This window comes from Poecilia reticulata, linkage group LG5, assembly GCF_000633615.1.
Source record: "Poecilia reticulata strain Guanapo linkage group LG5, Guppy_female_1.0+MT, whole genome shotgun sequence".
Lineage (NCBI taxonomy): Eukaryota > Metazoa > Chordata > Actinopteri > Cyprinodontiformes > Poeciliidae > Poecilia > Poecilia reticulata.
In genome coordinates this window covers 13,908,976-13,922,320 of record NC_024335.1, presented here as the reverse complement: position 1 = coordinate 13,922,320, position 13,345 = coordinate 13,908,976, and the positions used below count along the sequence as shown (strand labels likewise).

The following is a 13,345-nucleotide window of genomic DNA, read 5'->3' as shown; positions in this document are numbered from 1 at the left end:
GGTGCTGAGCTCCATTCCCTTCATTACTTCATGGCACTTCAAATCAAACATTTACCACAATGTTAAGATATCGTGCAGCAAACCCATTTGTTTRGCATCAGGACATGAAGATATTTATAGTCACCACCGCTAGTATTTCCTGTTATATATCCAGGTTCTTATTTTTGGGTATACATGCTGCCTATATTCTTGCAACTTTAAATAATCCATCTTTTTTTATCCAGGTAACGAACATGATTGGGAAAAAGACGGAGTAGTTGGGTGTCTGTTTTAATAGTCTTTGGTTATCACAATGGGTCATTTTTGTTACTTTTTTTTTATGAGTTTCCAATTGTGTTTTAAAGCTGAAACATCTTGTTCTGAGATTAAAATATGAAGTCTCAGATATTTCAGGCCCATATTTATGCTGTGCTTTAGCTCTGTCTTTAAAAGGGATTCTCTGCAGGAAAATCATTCATGTTAAGTTTTTTATTTGTGGCTTGTCAATCTCTTGCTACTGAGAAGGCTTGCATTTTTGCTATTAGTCACTTTTTCTTTTTTTTTTTTACAAAATGAGTTAAGCACCTGCCCCGAGTAAAGTCTTGGGGTATCTTCCTGCTCTTACTCAAGGTCGAATTCCCCTGAATAATTCTGTCTTCTGAGTCTGTAAAACTTTGCATATTTTGGAGACTGGTAGATCAAGTCAAGTCAAAGTTTAATTTAGAGAAATTTAAAAACATTAAGACAAATTAGGCTCTTTAACTATGGATAACGGTGTTCACAGTTTTTCATGCTAATCTTTACCAGAAAAAACAACAAAAGATGTGCAAACTGTGATATTTTGTCTGTTATTTTTCACAGCAGTTTATTTTTAGCCATGTTTGTTATCAGCAAGATAACCAACATATGCGTTTGCCAATGAAAGCTACCCTTGACAATATTGACATAAGTGCAAATGTTTTACCGTCACATTTCTAATATACATCCAAACTATAACACCTTTTGCTCTTGTCCTTAAATGTGAAATAATCAGAAAATTTGATGCACTTCAAAATAAAAAGGCCATATGTGAGGAAATAATGAGATTAGGGGATTTCTTCAGTAAGAAATCACTTGTTCCGTTTTAGCCTGGAGGAGCGGATTTACCGTTTATCTATACTGATAAGAGTTTTGAAGTCAGACAGACTGCACTCAATGTCTCACAGCTGCAGCAAGCATCAGACAGATTGGCAGCTTGTTCTTTATCTTGTCACTTTTCTACAGAGCCTCCAATGCTGAGCTCCAGTTACAAAGGGCGTCTTAGAGTTGATGTGATTGAAACTTCTGGATAATATTATGCTACACAGAGTTGAGAAGGACAGGTTCAACCTTGATGGATTTTCTTGAGACAAAGATGAGCCAAGGCACTCACCCTTTGCTTGTTTGTCTGAATAAAGTACATGCATATTGTATTTTAACATATTTGCAACTTTCTGAACTGATGGACTTTTAACCCGTCTAGGGACTGATGTGCAACCGTTTACCTTGAATGACTGTAAAACAGATAACTGATGCAAGAAAAGTTTATTTTTTTAAATTATTTGAATAAGAGAAACACATGCTAAATGTTACTGTCAGAAATGATTGTTAGTCGCAGTGCTGTATTTAAGGCATTTATGAATCTGATAAAAAGATTATCCTAATGATCATTGTTCACAATGCTGTAGCATGTACATATATGATTGATGTGTTTGCAACATAGCACCACAGTTTTACATACGTACAACAGCAATAAGTCAGTCATATTTCTTAAAATGCAAACAGATTCCATCTCATTCAGCAAAAACTTTAGTGATACAAAAATATAAAAGTAAAATAAATTCATGTATGGTTGGGTAAATATTACTGGTAAAACAATCAAACAAATCAAAAGAAAACCTGAAGTGGCTTTATCCTACATCTCATTGACTGTAACACAATGTCAGATATCCTACAAGAGTCACTGATTACATGAAAATATGCAAAGTATGGGTTATAAGATGATTTTTTTTTTTGAAGTCTTGAATATTTTTCAGAAAACAACAAAATACAATCCTGTGATAAAAGCAGCAGAGAGGAATATGCAGTAGAGTACAGAACGAGCAGACAAAGTTAAGAGACCTGGATGTTAGTATTCAATGAAAACAGTCCACCTATCATAGTGCAAAGAGATCTTGGGGTGACTAGATATTTCACACAATTTTCACTTGAACATATAAGGTGGCTCAGTTTTTAGTAAATTCATGTTAAATCTGACTCAGATCACTGAGGTTTACGACCTCCTGAAGAACAGAAACAAGCCAACAAGCAAAACTGGATCTGGTTCAAGATTCACTGTACATCTGTATWCACAGAAACATGGCACTTTTTCTCATGATCATGTATAAATGCACTTATCACTTCACTGATTACAAAGCTATTTACTTCATAATGAGAGTAAAATTACACTGTAATTGCAATGGCTATTATAAAAACAAACATTCATGTTACATACATGAGGTATAACTGTAAAGTGATATGAGGTTGGAATTCATTGACATGCGGGTCAAGTAAAACGAATAAAAAAGCTGGTCGGCCCAAGCACCCAGATAAAAAAAAGAGAAGATTTAAAAGACAGAGACTTACCTTCGGGTATTAGCATTATTTTTTTTCACAGAATTGTATTGTAYTGTAAAACAGCATAATATAAAGATAAATGATAAAGCATCAGAGCTTCTGCCCCAACACCTTGCAATGTTATGAATGTTACTGTCAACCACTGGTTTTCTTCAAACACAACCAGTTGGAAAAAAAATATTGTAGATTTAAACTGTATTAAGGGAGATTACTGTTGAAAGAAAATGAAGTACACGTTTGAATTTAAATTTTTGTCTACAGGATGACGCAGCAGCAGGTCTCTGGGTAGTCGTCGGCGCTGACCTTGTTTTCCTTCCCATAAACATAGAAAACGTGAATGCTAGTTTTCCACTTGTAGTTCACCTTAGTAACAGGGATCAATTCAACAGTCTGCCTCTGAAAGAAACAGATACAAAGTTATTTTATTGTGAAAGACGAAAACACCTTACAAAATACCCAATAAATTAAAAAAAGCTTGAAGATTTAACACTTCAGCTGGTTTTATTTTGATTAGATCCTAAAATAAAAATTTTGCTTGCAGTGCTCAGTCAGTTATTTCCTTTTTTAATGCAAGTTAGGCGTTTACTCATGTTTATTCCAACAAACCTGCTGCATGATCCTGGATGTCTGAGCATACTTGGATTGATGCTCTTTGATCAGACGGTCAGAGGCCTCAACGATGGCTGGATTTGGGAATCCATACAGCGGGTAGAGCTGTGAGGAAACRCATGGAGCTGAAAACCTGAGCACCATCTCTCAATCACCCACTACTTTCTCTTCTCAAAGACAATAATTAKATTCTACCTCAGCTATTTTTGTTTGAGGTTAAACATTTTTCATTTATTACATGAATTTAGATCCAAAACATCCTAAATTATGCTTTAATTAATGAACATTTTCAAGAATCCTGTTTAATATGCAACAGATATGAATATGGTATGTCAGAAATTTTTGATTTGTATTACTAATCCGCCAAACATGAAGAGATAATGTTCGTCACAGTTGCTCATTCACTACAGTTGACCGTTTTCTCCCATTTTCATTTCCTCATCGTTTTATTAGAAACAATTCCTTGTTTTATCTATTTACTTGATTTGATAATTTCTAYTGAATCAAAACAAATTGATATCTTTATGTTTTTATACCTAAATTACTTTCATCCACTTGAATAAAAGTATGCATTAAGAGCGTGTGAGTGTGTACCATGATCTGGGTCGTCTTGAACARCTCCTTTCCATTCACGGAGTTCAACTCTTCAGCCTTCAGGCCAGAGTTTTGCTCCACCACATGGTTGTCCACATTGTTAGCCCTAAACARAAATCAGAAAATTCAACTCATAAAGCTGGCTGTTCAAACGTTACACATACCATCTATTCTACTTAAGCCCAAGGAAAATATGCACAGTATTTCCTGCAGTGTATAATATGTAAAATGCGTGRATCTGATTATTTTTTTAGCAGGAGTGTTAATCTCCTAAACAGCAGTGTCCTGGAGGTTTTAGATGTCTCTGGTTTGATTCAGACTTYCCAGTCGGAAAAATCAACAGAAAAGTCGGATTTTCCACTGGAAAACTGGAAACAACTCTGACAAACCCCWGTTACCACTTGAAAAGCCAACTTCTCATTGCAATATGGTCACTYCTCACAACAGCAGTAATAAGATGTGGTGGAAACACGCAGATKTTACATCTGGTTCCCAGGTGCAAGCAAACACCTTCACATATTCAGAGATGTGAAAGTAAAACTACTGCAGGGTTCGTTTTATGTGCGATACAACATTCTCAATAGTACTCAGACTAAAAACAATAAAAAAAACCCCATCTTTTTGAAAAGTTATACTTTCTTGGGAATTAAAACACTGTCTTTAATTACTTTTTTCCCGTGTAATTATTGATAAACTGATATTGAAAGTACAAACAGTTTAGGTTCTGCTACAGTTTCTGCAAGAACATTGTGAATTATTAGGTAGTTTATTTAGAAAACAAAATAAGGAATTGAAATATAGTCCCACTCAATTCCTTTGTTTATGGGCCTAGCATTATTTTAAGTCAGGTAGTGGTCAAGACAGTTGAATCTTTAAAATATAGAAACAAAAAGGAGTGGATTTAATGTTGTCTAGATCCACTAAATAACCTTGTAAATCTTTTCCTGTTACACCTGTAGCAGTTAAGGAAACTTACCACTCCACTTTGAGTTTGATGAAGGTCAGCAATTGCTTTTTTCCTTTACAGGTTTCACATTTATTTTTTCCCGCACCACTGCACTTTGAACACCTTCACAAAAAAATACAAACCCAGTCAGAAGCATAACACACTACACATCTTAATTGGTGATTATATTGGTAAATTTCAGGCCCATAATTGTTTTGATACTTTAACTAACAAATCTCTTGATTCTCCATTGATCATTAAAAAGGCRTATTTCCTGTATTTCATATTTACTTTCTGTTTTACAATAAACTTTTGCATCTATTGCATACTTCAMAAAAATTGGAAACAAAGATTTACACTTTAAAGTATGATATATTTATGTGAAGTGTGCAATGGAAAACAAATAAAATGGAGTCCTTATTATTTATGGCTTTATAATTCCAAAAAGGCTGATTATTACAAACAAAATCTGATCAGAAGGAATTTTAATTAAACAAAAGAAGTATGTTTAAGGCATTTGCAAGTCTAATGTTTCATTTAAAATGTAATAATAAAAACATTTACTTTTACAGTAAATGACACATTAGTTGACTCAATTACATATTTGCTACCAATGCATTTGCCACGTTTATATCAACAAGGCAACATTGAGCTCGATTACCTGTCCTTTCCTGTTCCATTGCAGCCAGTGCAGCTTTCCTCCCCATTCTTACCAGAGCCATTGCACCTACTGCATTGTTTCTAAAGGGAATATATGAACAAATATTCACTGGTAATACAGTAGGGACTGACCAAATTACTTAGCCAGCAAATAACATTTTGAGTTTGTAAAATCAGTTTATTAAAGATTTATATGGAAATTTGAAAGATTTCTTACATATCCTTTTGCCTCGCAGTCTTTGCAGGACACTGTTCCTTCGGCATGGCAGGCGTTACATTCCTACAAACAAACAGGAGTTCAAAAATTACCTCACTACCTTTAGAAGCAAACAGAATCTCAGAACACTAGACATAATTTGAAGCTCTGACAAAAAGCAAGTGGCCTTTTTGTTTACACTGTTCAGCTTGTCAGATTTGGCAAAAGCACATTTATTGAGATGAAATATAATTTAAATTAAATAAATATATACCTTTAGTAAAATGTGAACAAAGCAGTTTTTCTTTCTGGGTGAGGGGAGATTTATACACTTTTTACATTATTTTATCATTTCCTGAGAGATGCCTGCTTTTCATTTCTGTAATAAACTTCTTGATTGGCTGAAAATTAATTTTTCATCTAGATCTGCCAAGGAGTATGAATCTCAAGAGCTTAATTGTACTTTTTAAAACATGCATAACCTCTCTGACGAGGCATTAAATTGCCTTTTAATTCAATCAGTCAAAAAATACCTATCAATATTATTTGGCCCATGTGACTTTTAAGACGAAGCAAAGAAATTTAGACTGTTTGGTCCAAATGTACCTCAGTCCAGTGATTCCTCAACACTTTGGCTTCTGATACATTTCAAATAATACCTCAAAAACTTCCTGAGTAACTTCCTTACAAAATATATCTGGGCTGAATAATAAAAAAAGAAAACCAAACCGTAGTGCTAAATTATATTTCAGAAAGAATCAATAGTAGTAATTGACGAAGAAGACTTTTATAAGTCTTTTATAAGGGTTAAGACTTTTTTCATGGCTATGCCTTGTTCTGAATTGTCAATTTTAAGTYCAATTTGAGGACAACTTCAGTGGTTTTAAAGTGTTTATTGCATGTAAAACCTCTTGGTCGTTTGTACAGCAGGACCCTAATTCACTGAAAAATGTAACATTTCCAGTCTTTCTGAATGAAATCATGATKCTGCTCAAAAAATGGGACKGCCAACCTTAAGATAGGAGGCAAAAACTTGAACATGGACTATCAAGCGTTCCCTGAAGCTGTGTAGCTTATCTTACAGAAATCTTATATGTGTCAACACTTTTTCCAGAAAGCTGGAGTCTACAAAGYCATGTCAGCCACTGTCCTCCAGCTACGTCCTGTGACCCATCTTGACATCAGCTGATTTGTTTCCAGGAAAGATGTTTAACGATTTTGCAAAGAGTTTGAGTTATTCTTATCATTTCTAACTTCGAAACCATAATGCTGCACAGTAAATTGGCAAATGAAGCAGAACAATGAATTAATGGGTCCCAAAAAATMAACTGAAAAGTCCACCACATGGTTGTCCATGTGGTGAACAACCATGATTATCCCAGATTCACCAAAAGTTGAATCTGGGATAAAGTAAAGAAATCAACAACGCAGCAGGATAAACTGGCTGACTTGAATTCATGCCCTTTAAAAAACAATCACCTTGATGTTGGAGGTATATGGCACTCGGATCTCCTCAGTGTGTTTGGTGAAGAGCTCAGGGGTCTTGGCCTGGACTTCCCAAGGTGTGGGGGCAGGCTGAGCATAGAAGTCAGCTGTTTCCCCTGTTAAGGAAACAAAACAATTCATCTGTCCTAGAAACTTCATTGAGATAACATTTTGTTCAACTAACAGAAACTAAATGAAGCAGTTTTAACTATCTAACATGAAGCCTGGGTTTAGGGGACATGRATACTGAGCTCCTACCTTCGTAAGGTTTCTCGGCCATCTCAGTTGATCTGGACTCAGTGAATGTCTCCAGACGCAACTACAGGACAGACAAAGTACTTTAAAATGTATTCTGTGTTATTAAACATAGTTCCCTAGTACACACTATGGAATAGAAAACCAAAKAATATAAAACTACAGATGCAAAACAACAATAGCTACATGTTGTCTTTTGTGCACAGTGTTGCAAACATGAAACCAGACATGGGAAGTGTGCTGGTGAATTTTGTGGGTGTGTTTTTCTGCACTAATTAACATGTTTATTCACTGAGGATCTATGGGAGGGAATAAGGTTGTTAGCGTTAAGAAACTGTTAATGTGTTTTTATGGAACGTCTAAGTGTATAAAATAGCAATTTAGTTATAGTAAGTATAAATAAATTGTTAAAAAAAAAWTTCAAACATTGATAGAACTGCATCTAGATGAAGAACTGCCTTGTTTTTTGTTTTCWGGGAGAATACTGAGCAAGAACAAGATATCTTGGCGGATGATGTTCAACAAATATTTGATAATCACAGAATAAACTGGTGAGTTTAGGTTATGTCCTGATATCGGATCTCCAGACAAACAGATAAAAGATCAAGAAGTTTCCTTAAGGAAAATAACAGTATGGACCAATTTATTGTAAAGTAATAAGTAATTTAGTTTTGTTTTCTATTTGGCATTCACTCATGCACATCATGTTAAGGATGGTCACAAATGTGTATAATATGTGTTCAAGTGAGCTTGGAACTAAAATATAGGTGGTTCTGATGTTAAAAACTCTGTCTTTTCTAATTAGGACAGCTAACTGAAGTATGAATGTTTAGTAACAGATTTRCTGGTAAATGCCAAAGTCTAAAGGTTTTATTAGTAATATAAAATGCAATCACCCTGTATGTGTTAAATGACTCCATGTTGGTGATAACACCCTCATCGGCTGGACCTGATTGGTAGCAGCACTGAGATTTCACATAGTCTTTGAATGCCTTACGAGCAGCATCTTCTGACATGGCGGGGATGCTGAAAAAAAACCCAGAAAAAACAAACAAACATACAAACACAAATAAAATATAAGATGGATGCAAACACGGACCAACATGTGATTTACTGACTGTTCAGTGATGTGAACGAGAGCTTACGTCCACTCTTCAGGAGTGGGGCCAGGCTGGGTTGGAGCTACTGGCTGTAAAGGTACAGGAGGAGGCAAAAAACCACCTGCAACAACGACRGACAGTTAGATRCCAATGTGTTGCAAATGTATAACTGAATTAGCAGGACTCTGCTTACCTGCACCAATTCCCTCATAGCCAGGCATGCTTGCGAACGGGTTGACTGCAGGGGCATGTTGAGGCGGATATATGGCTAAAAGAAAGAAAGGAAACAGATTATTCCACTCTTGATTCCTTAAAACTTCTTTAAACTGGTTTTATTATTTCTGTAGCATACCTTAAAACATGTTTAGACTTGGCAAAGTGTTTACTTTACTGCATATTTTCACCGCAGAACAAAAAACGGTAGAACTCAAAACTAAGCAAACTAAGCACCAGGGCTTTAGATGCCCAACTTTAATCCCAGTCAGGTTTAAGCATCTGAGTTGGGCAAGATCACGAAAGAACAATCAATTCAGCCCAATACAAAATGTACAGTAGATGCCTCAACTAGATTTTCTTTGGCAACTAAATACAAACAAAAAAGAAAATGGAAAGTAGATGAACCACCCAAATAACTGGAGCATAGTGGCTGGCTGTGCCTTAATTATTCAGTTTTAATCTGTTTTCTGGGATTTATCCATTTTGTATTTTTTGTCAAATAATAAGTGAGGCTCTGCTGATGAGTCACAGCAGGTTTTTAGATTACTTTATATTGTAGCTCAGAACTAATTTATCATTTTCAAGAAATKAATGCATCCATCCATATACATTCATTTAAAAAAATAACACATTCAGATTTTGATGCAATCGTTTCTCATTTTTAAATCATACAATGAGTGTTGTATTAATACATAATTTTATTTTTTAGTATCATTGTTGTTTGTTCCTTGGATTTGCACAAACATAATCCTCTTTTTTAATGTGCGCAGAGAGTTTTTGATGTTTTTGGACRATCTAGACTGGAAAACACAATTCCAGTTATATCTAATTAAATTGTGAGCTACAACTAAGTGGATGAAATTCTCATTCCCTGGAAATAAAACAATCACCAGTGGAAGTATTGGATTTTATTGGTAGAAAGATTTTATTTCTTTTTTTTTTTCACTTTTTTGTACATATGGAAGTCATACTTTACTAAGGTTGTTCATTCACCGCTTTGGAAGAAGTGTTTATGTTTAAATATTTAACAAATTCAGACATATTTAGTGTTTCCTGATAAAATCTCCAATCGTGGGGTTTAGACCCCATGTAGCAATGKGATGTCATCTGACAACTATCCAAATGATAATTGAGGGCTAAAAAGAGGGAGGGGGCACACAGTTGTTGTGACTTGTCTCACACCGCCCCCGCAGCTGCAGTGGTAAGCCAAGTTTGAAAAGCTTCGGAACATAATTCCAAGGAATCCTTAAAAAAAAAAAAAGGCCCAGAAGTAGTAAAAACTTGGAATGGGGCCAACTGTTTTTCAGGAACACTTTGTTCCTCAAAGGTTTAGGAAGAGTCACAGAGGTTCGCAGTACAATCACATAGTTCAGCACATGATGGTTCATGAATGATCTTTTAGCTGCATATTCTAATCAGAAACCAGTTTTGAAAAACGGGATCAGAAAATAAAAAGTGCTTTAAAATACTTTGTACTGGACTGAAACATATTTTTGTGGTGTATAAATACTTGCATAAAAATTAAAATCGGACATGATTCTCTTAATACATAAAAAAACAAAAACAAACCGGAACACAAAAAAAGTGATAATTTTATCATATTTTTAGACAAAAACTATGCTGAAGTCATAACTGTGGCTGTAGGAGATACTAGTTCTTTTGCTCACCTGCAACACTGCAACGCTGATTTTACCACAAAAAACAAACAAACAAACAAACAAACAAACAAAACAGATGAACCTGAACACACAAAGTAAACACAGATCTTTGAGCCAAAAGCATTGCATTTTTAATTGCAGTATGAAACGCCCACAAATGTGACGTCACTGGAAGACAACGTCTGTGTTGCCTGCAAGTTATGAGGCAAGACTCAGATTGTAACAGTTACACTCCGAGCAGGACAGCTTTATTTACTTGCCAGTGATTTAGTTTTATATAAAAAAATAATAATAATAAAGAAGAAAATAACGACTATAAAATCAAAATTAGTGTTAAAATTTTTATAGGAGATCTCTCACTTCACATCTCAATTTCAATTTCACATCTCAAATTTCCACTTCCTGAGTTTCACAATCACTTCCTATTCTTTTAATGCTATGGATTTCAGAGAAATTAATAAATAAAAGGATCAAACACGCCTTCAAGAACGTCTAAACATAGAATGAAAAAAAAGAAAAAAAAAGATTTAACCAAAAATAAAGTACTTTAGCAGGAGGGGAAACCAATTGCAGCCTGCAGTCAGGCTCGTTATTAAAGGCCGGACATTATGAGACAGATGATAAAATTCCCAATGATTGGAAGTCTAAAATTTGTACTCTTAAAATCAATCCTGTGAAATACAAAAAAGGAATAAAAATTAAAGCATTTAGGAAGTACAAAATAAAAATAAAAATAGTCATAAACTGAATGTGTAAATTGCATTTAATGAAGAAAGGGAAGCTTCTAAAATAGCCCGCAGTCTCTAATTAGATTAGCTCCCAATGTTAACCTCGGTCGTAAAGATTATAGCCGTTTCCTATTCAGCCATTCACAGAGACCCGACAAGAAAATTGATCTCTTGAGAAAAAATGAAAAGATGGGCGTTAAGATGAGCTCATCTGGTTCCTTCACTCGCTGCTGCGAACGGACGCATCAAACTGTAAAAAGTTAATGAACCAACCTGCGCTGTTCATCTTGTTGCTGCTCGATGTTTTGCTCCACTCTCTCTCTTTCGGTATTGTGTAATTTGCAAAGATTTTCTCTGAACGTTTCCCAAAATGTTATGTATAGTTACTCCCACTAATTTAAAGCCCCATTCCCGGAAATAACAACTTCAAAATAAAAGAACTGCCGAGTTTTCACATAGCGGCTTARTCGATTTTAAACAATTAATATTTTCTAATACTATAAAATACCTTTTAAATATGTATTAGTATTGTGTCTTTTATTCGTTGCTTTCCTGTATCAGGAACATAAACCAATTTTTCATTATTATGCAGGACTTCGCTGCCTCAGGTCACATTTAATTTAGCACTATAATTTATGATCTAAATAGAAGAAAAGATAATAATATAAAACCCCCAAAGATCAATATTTTAAATACATACATGGTTTTTTAAGTCTTTTAAAATCTAACTGGAAATCTTCAGGGAAGATCGTTTTTTTTTCTTGTCATTAAAATGGTTTAATACCACATTGAAACAAATAAAACATAGCTGATCAGTTTAACCTGTTTGTCTGTCAGAGTCTATACTTCAATTTGAATGTGAGAATGCGTTTAAAATAAATCATTATTGTATTCATATTTGCTGTTCATGACCAACGTGTCCTGGGGCTTTTATTTTTGAAAGATTGTGTGGAAGCTGAGGCTTCTAAGCTGAGGCTGTTTTTCATGTAATTTGATGAACACAAATGCCTAGGAATGTTGACCACGCCTTATCTGCGATAAATCTGGGGGGCTCTTGGCTAGCAAAATAATGTAGTGGCAGTGGTCACCAACAGGGGGTGAATACTACAAAACAAACGAGGTAAAAACCGTTGTACACGTTGGAAATGTGCTGTAAAACATTTCATTTATTTTTTATTTTATTTCTTTATTTTATTTGAGCAGACAAAGATAAAGAAAAACATACATTGTTGCATATATTGACATTAAATAAATTGCTCAAAGGGAGTAGGAGGAAATAATTTTTTTATGTTCCTGCCCTCTTTTACCAGTAAAACCTTTTGGAAAATACAGTAAATAAGAATAAACATACATGCCACCTTAACCCATGGCGGAAGATGAGTCTGAGTTGTTAGAAATGTATCTTTGTTTTTGATCAACATGGAAGAAAATACCAACAAAATAATTTTTTTTAAGTAATCGTTATATAATCCTACAATGGAAATTGTGGAGAAAAAAAACTCACAGTGAAAATAAATTTGAGAATTTCACACCTTTCTCTGTCAAAACTCTTCTCTATTCTTTATGTTTGTGATGTTAAAAGATTTAAACTCTGGTCATTTTTTTTWMMAMCYKSYKKTTTTTTTTTTTGTTTTTTTTTTTAAAGGCTGAACAACATTGCATGGGATAAACTGATCATCCAGTCAAGTTAGTGATGCCCTGATTGATAATTTGATCTTTGAGAATAATAAATGATTGGATCAAGTCTTTTATTCAGAAATCTTTGACGAATCCTTTAAAAGTATCCAAAACACCACCAAACAATGACACCTTTTTGTCAAGTGAAAAAGTACACTTTCTAAAGCTATGTGACGGTCCGACCAGTAAAACAAAAGGACAAAGGCATATATAAAAATATATTTTCTATTTCTTTTTTCCAAAGAATATCTTAACAAAAAGGTTCAACAACAAATCTAAAAAATATAACAAAATGGGCCCAAAAGAAATCAACTGAGGCAACATAACAAACCTAAGACTGACTTAACAATGAACACACAGGGGAATTTATACAAACAGGCTAGCCTACACAAACGAGGAGGGTTAGGGAAGGAGACAAAGACAAATAATGTATAGACATAAATGACTAATTTAAACTAAAACATTTTAACTTTATCACAACTATAAAAACCAAAATAAACTAATACCAAAAAGGTTTTAGCAATTATGCCATTAGTGGAGAGAGGCTATGCTATTAGTGGAGAGAGGCAGATTGTTTCACATCAAGTCCCCTGCTTCCAGCAGCCTGA

The 13,345-nt window shown here is 34.5% G+C and overlaps 1 protein-coding gene across 1 annotated transcript; it reads right to left on the bottom strand.

Annotated features, from left to right (window-relative positions):
- Positions 1–1,523: 1,523 nt before the first annotated feature.
- Positions 1,524–11,468, bottom strand: LOC103464793 (protein SSUH2 homolog). The gene is made up of 12 exons (XM_008409146.2): positions 11,334–11,468; positions 8,652–8,726; positions 8,504–8,579; positions 8,255–8,384; positions 7,362–7,422; positions 7,098–7,219; positions 5,640–5,702; positions 5,424–5,503; positions 4,793–4,885; positions 3,817–3,922; positions 3,220–3,327; positions 1,524–3,009 (listed from the first exon to the last, which is right to left on the bottom strand). The coding sequence occupies exons 1-12, from the start codon at positions 11,344–11,346 to the stop codon at positions 2,869–2,871; spliced, it is 1,068 nt and encodes a 355-aa protein (XP_008407368.1). The 5' UTR covers positions 11,347–11,468; the 3' UTR covers positions 1,524–2,868.
- Between the last annotated feature and the right edge of the window lie 1,877 nt (positions 11,469–13,345).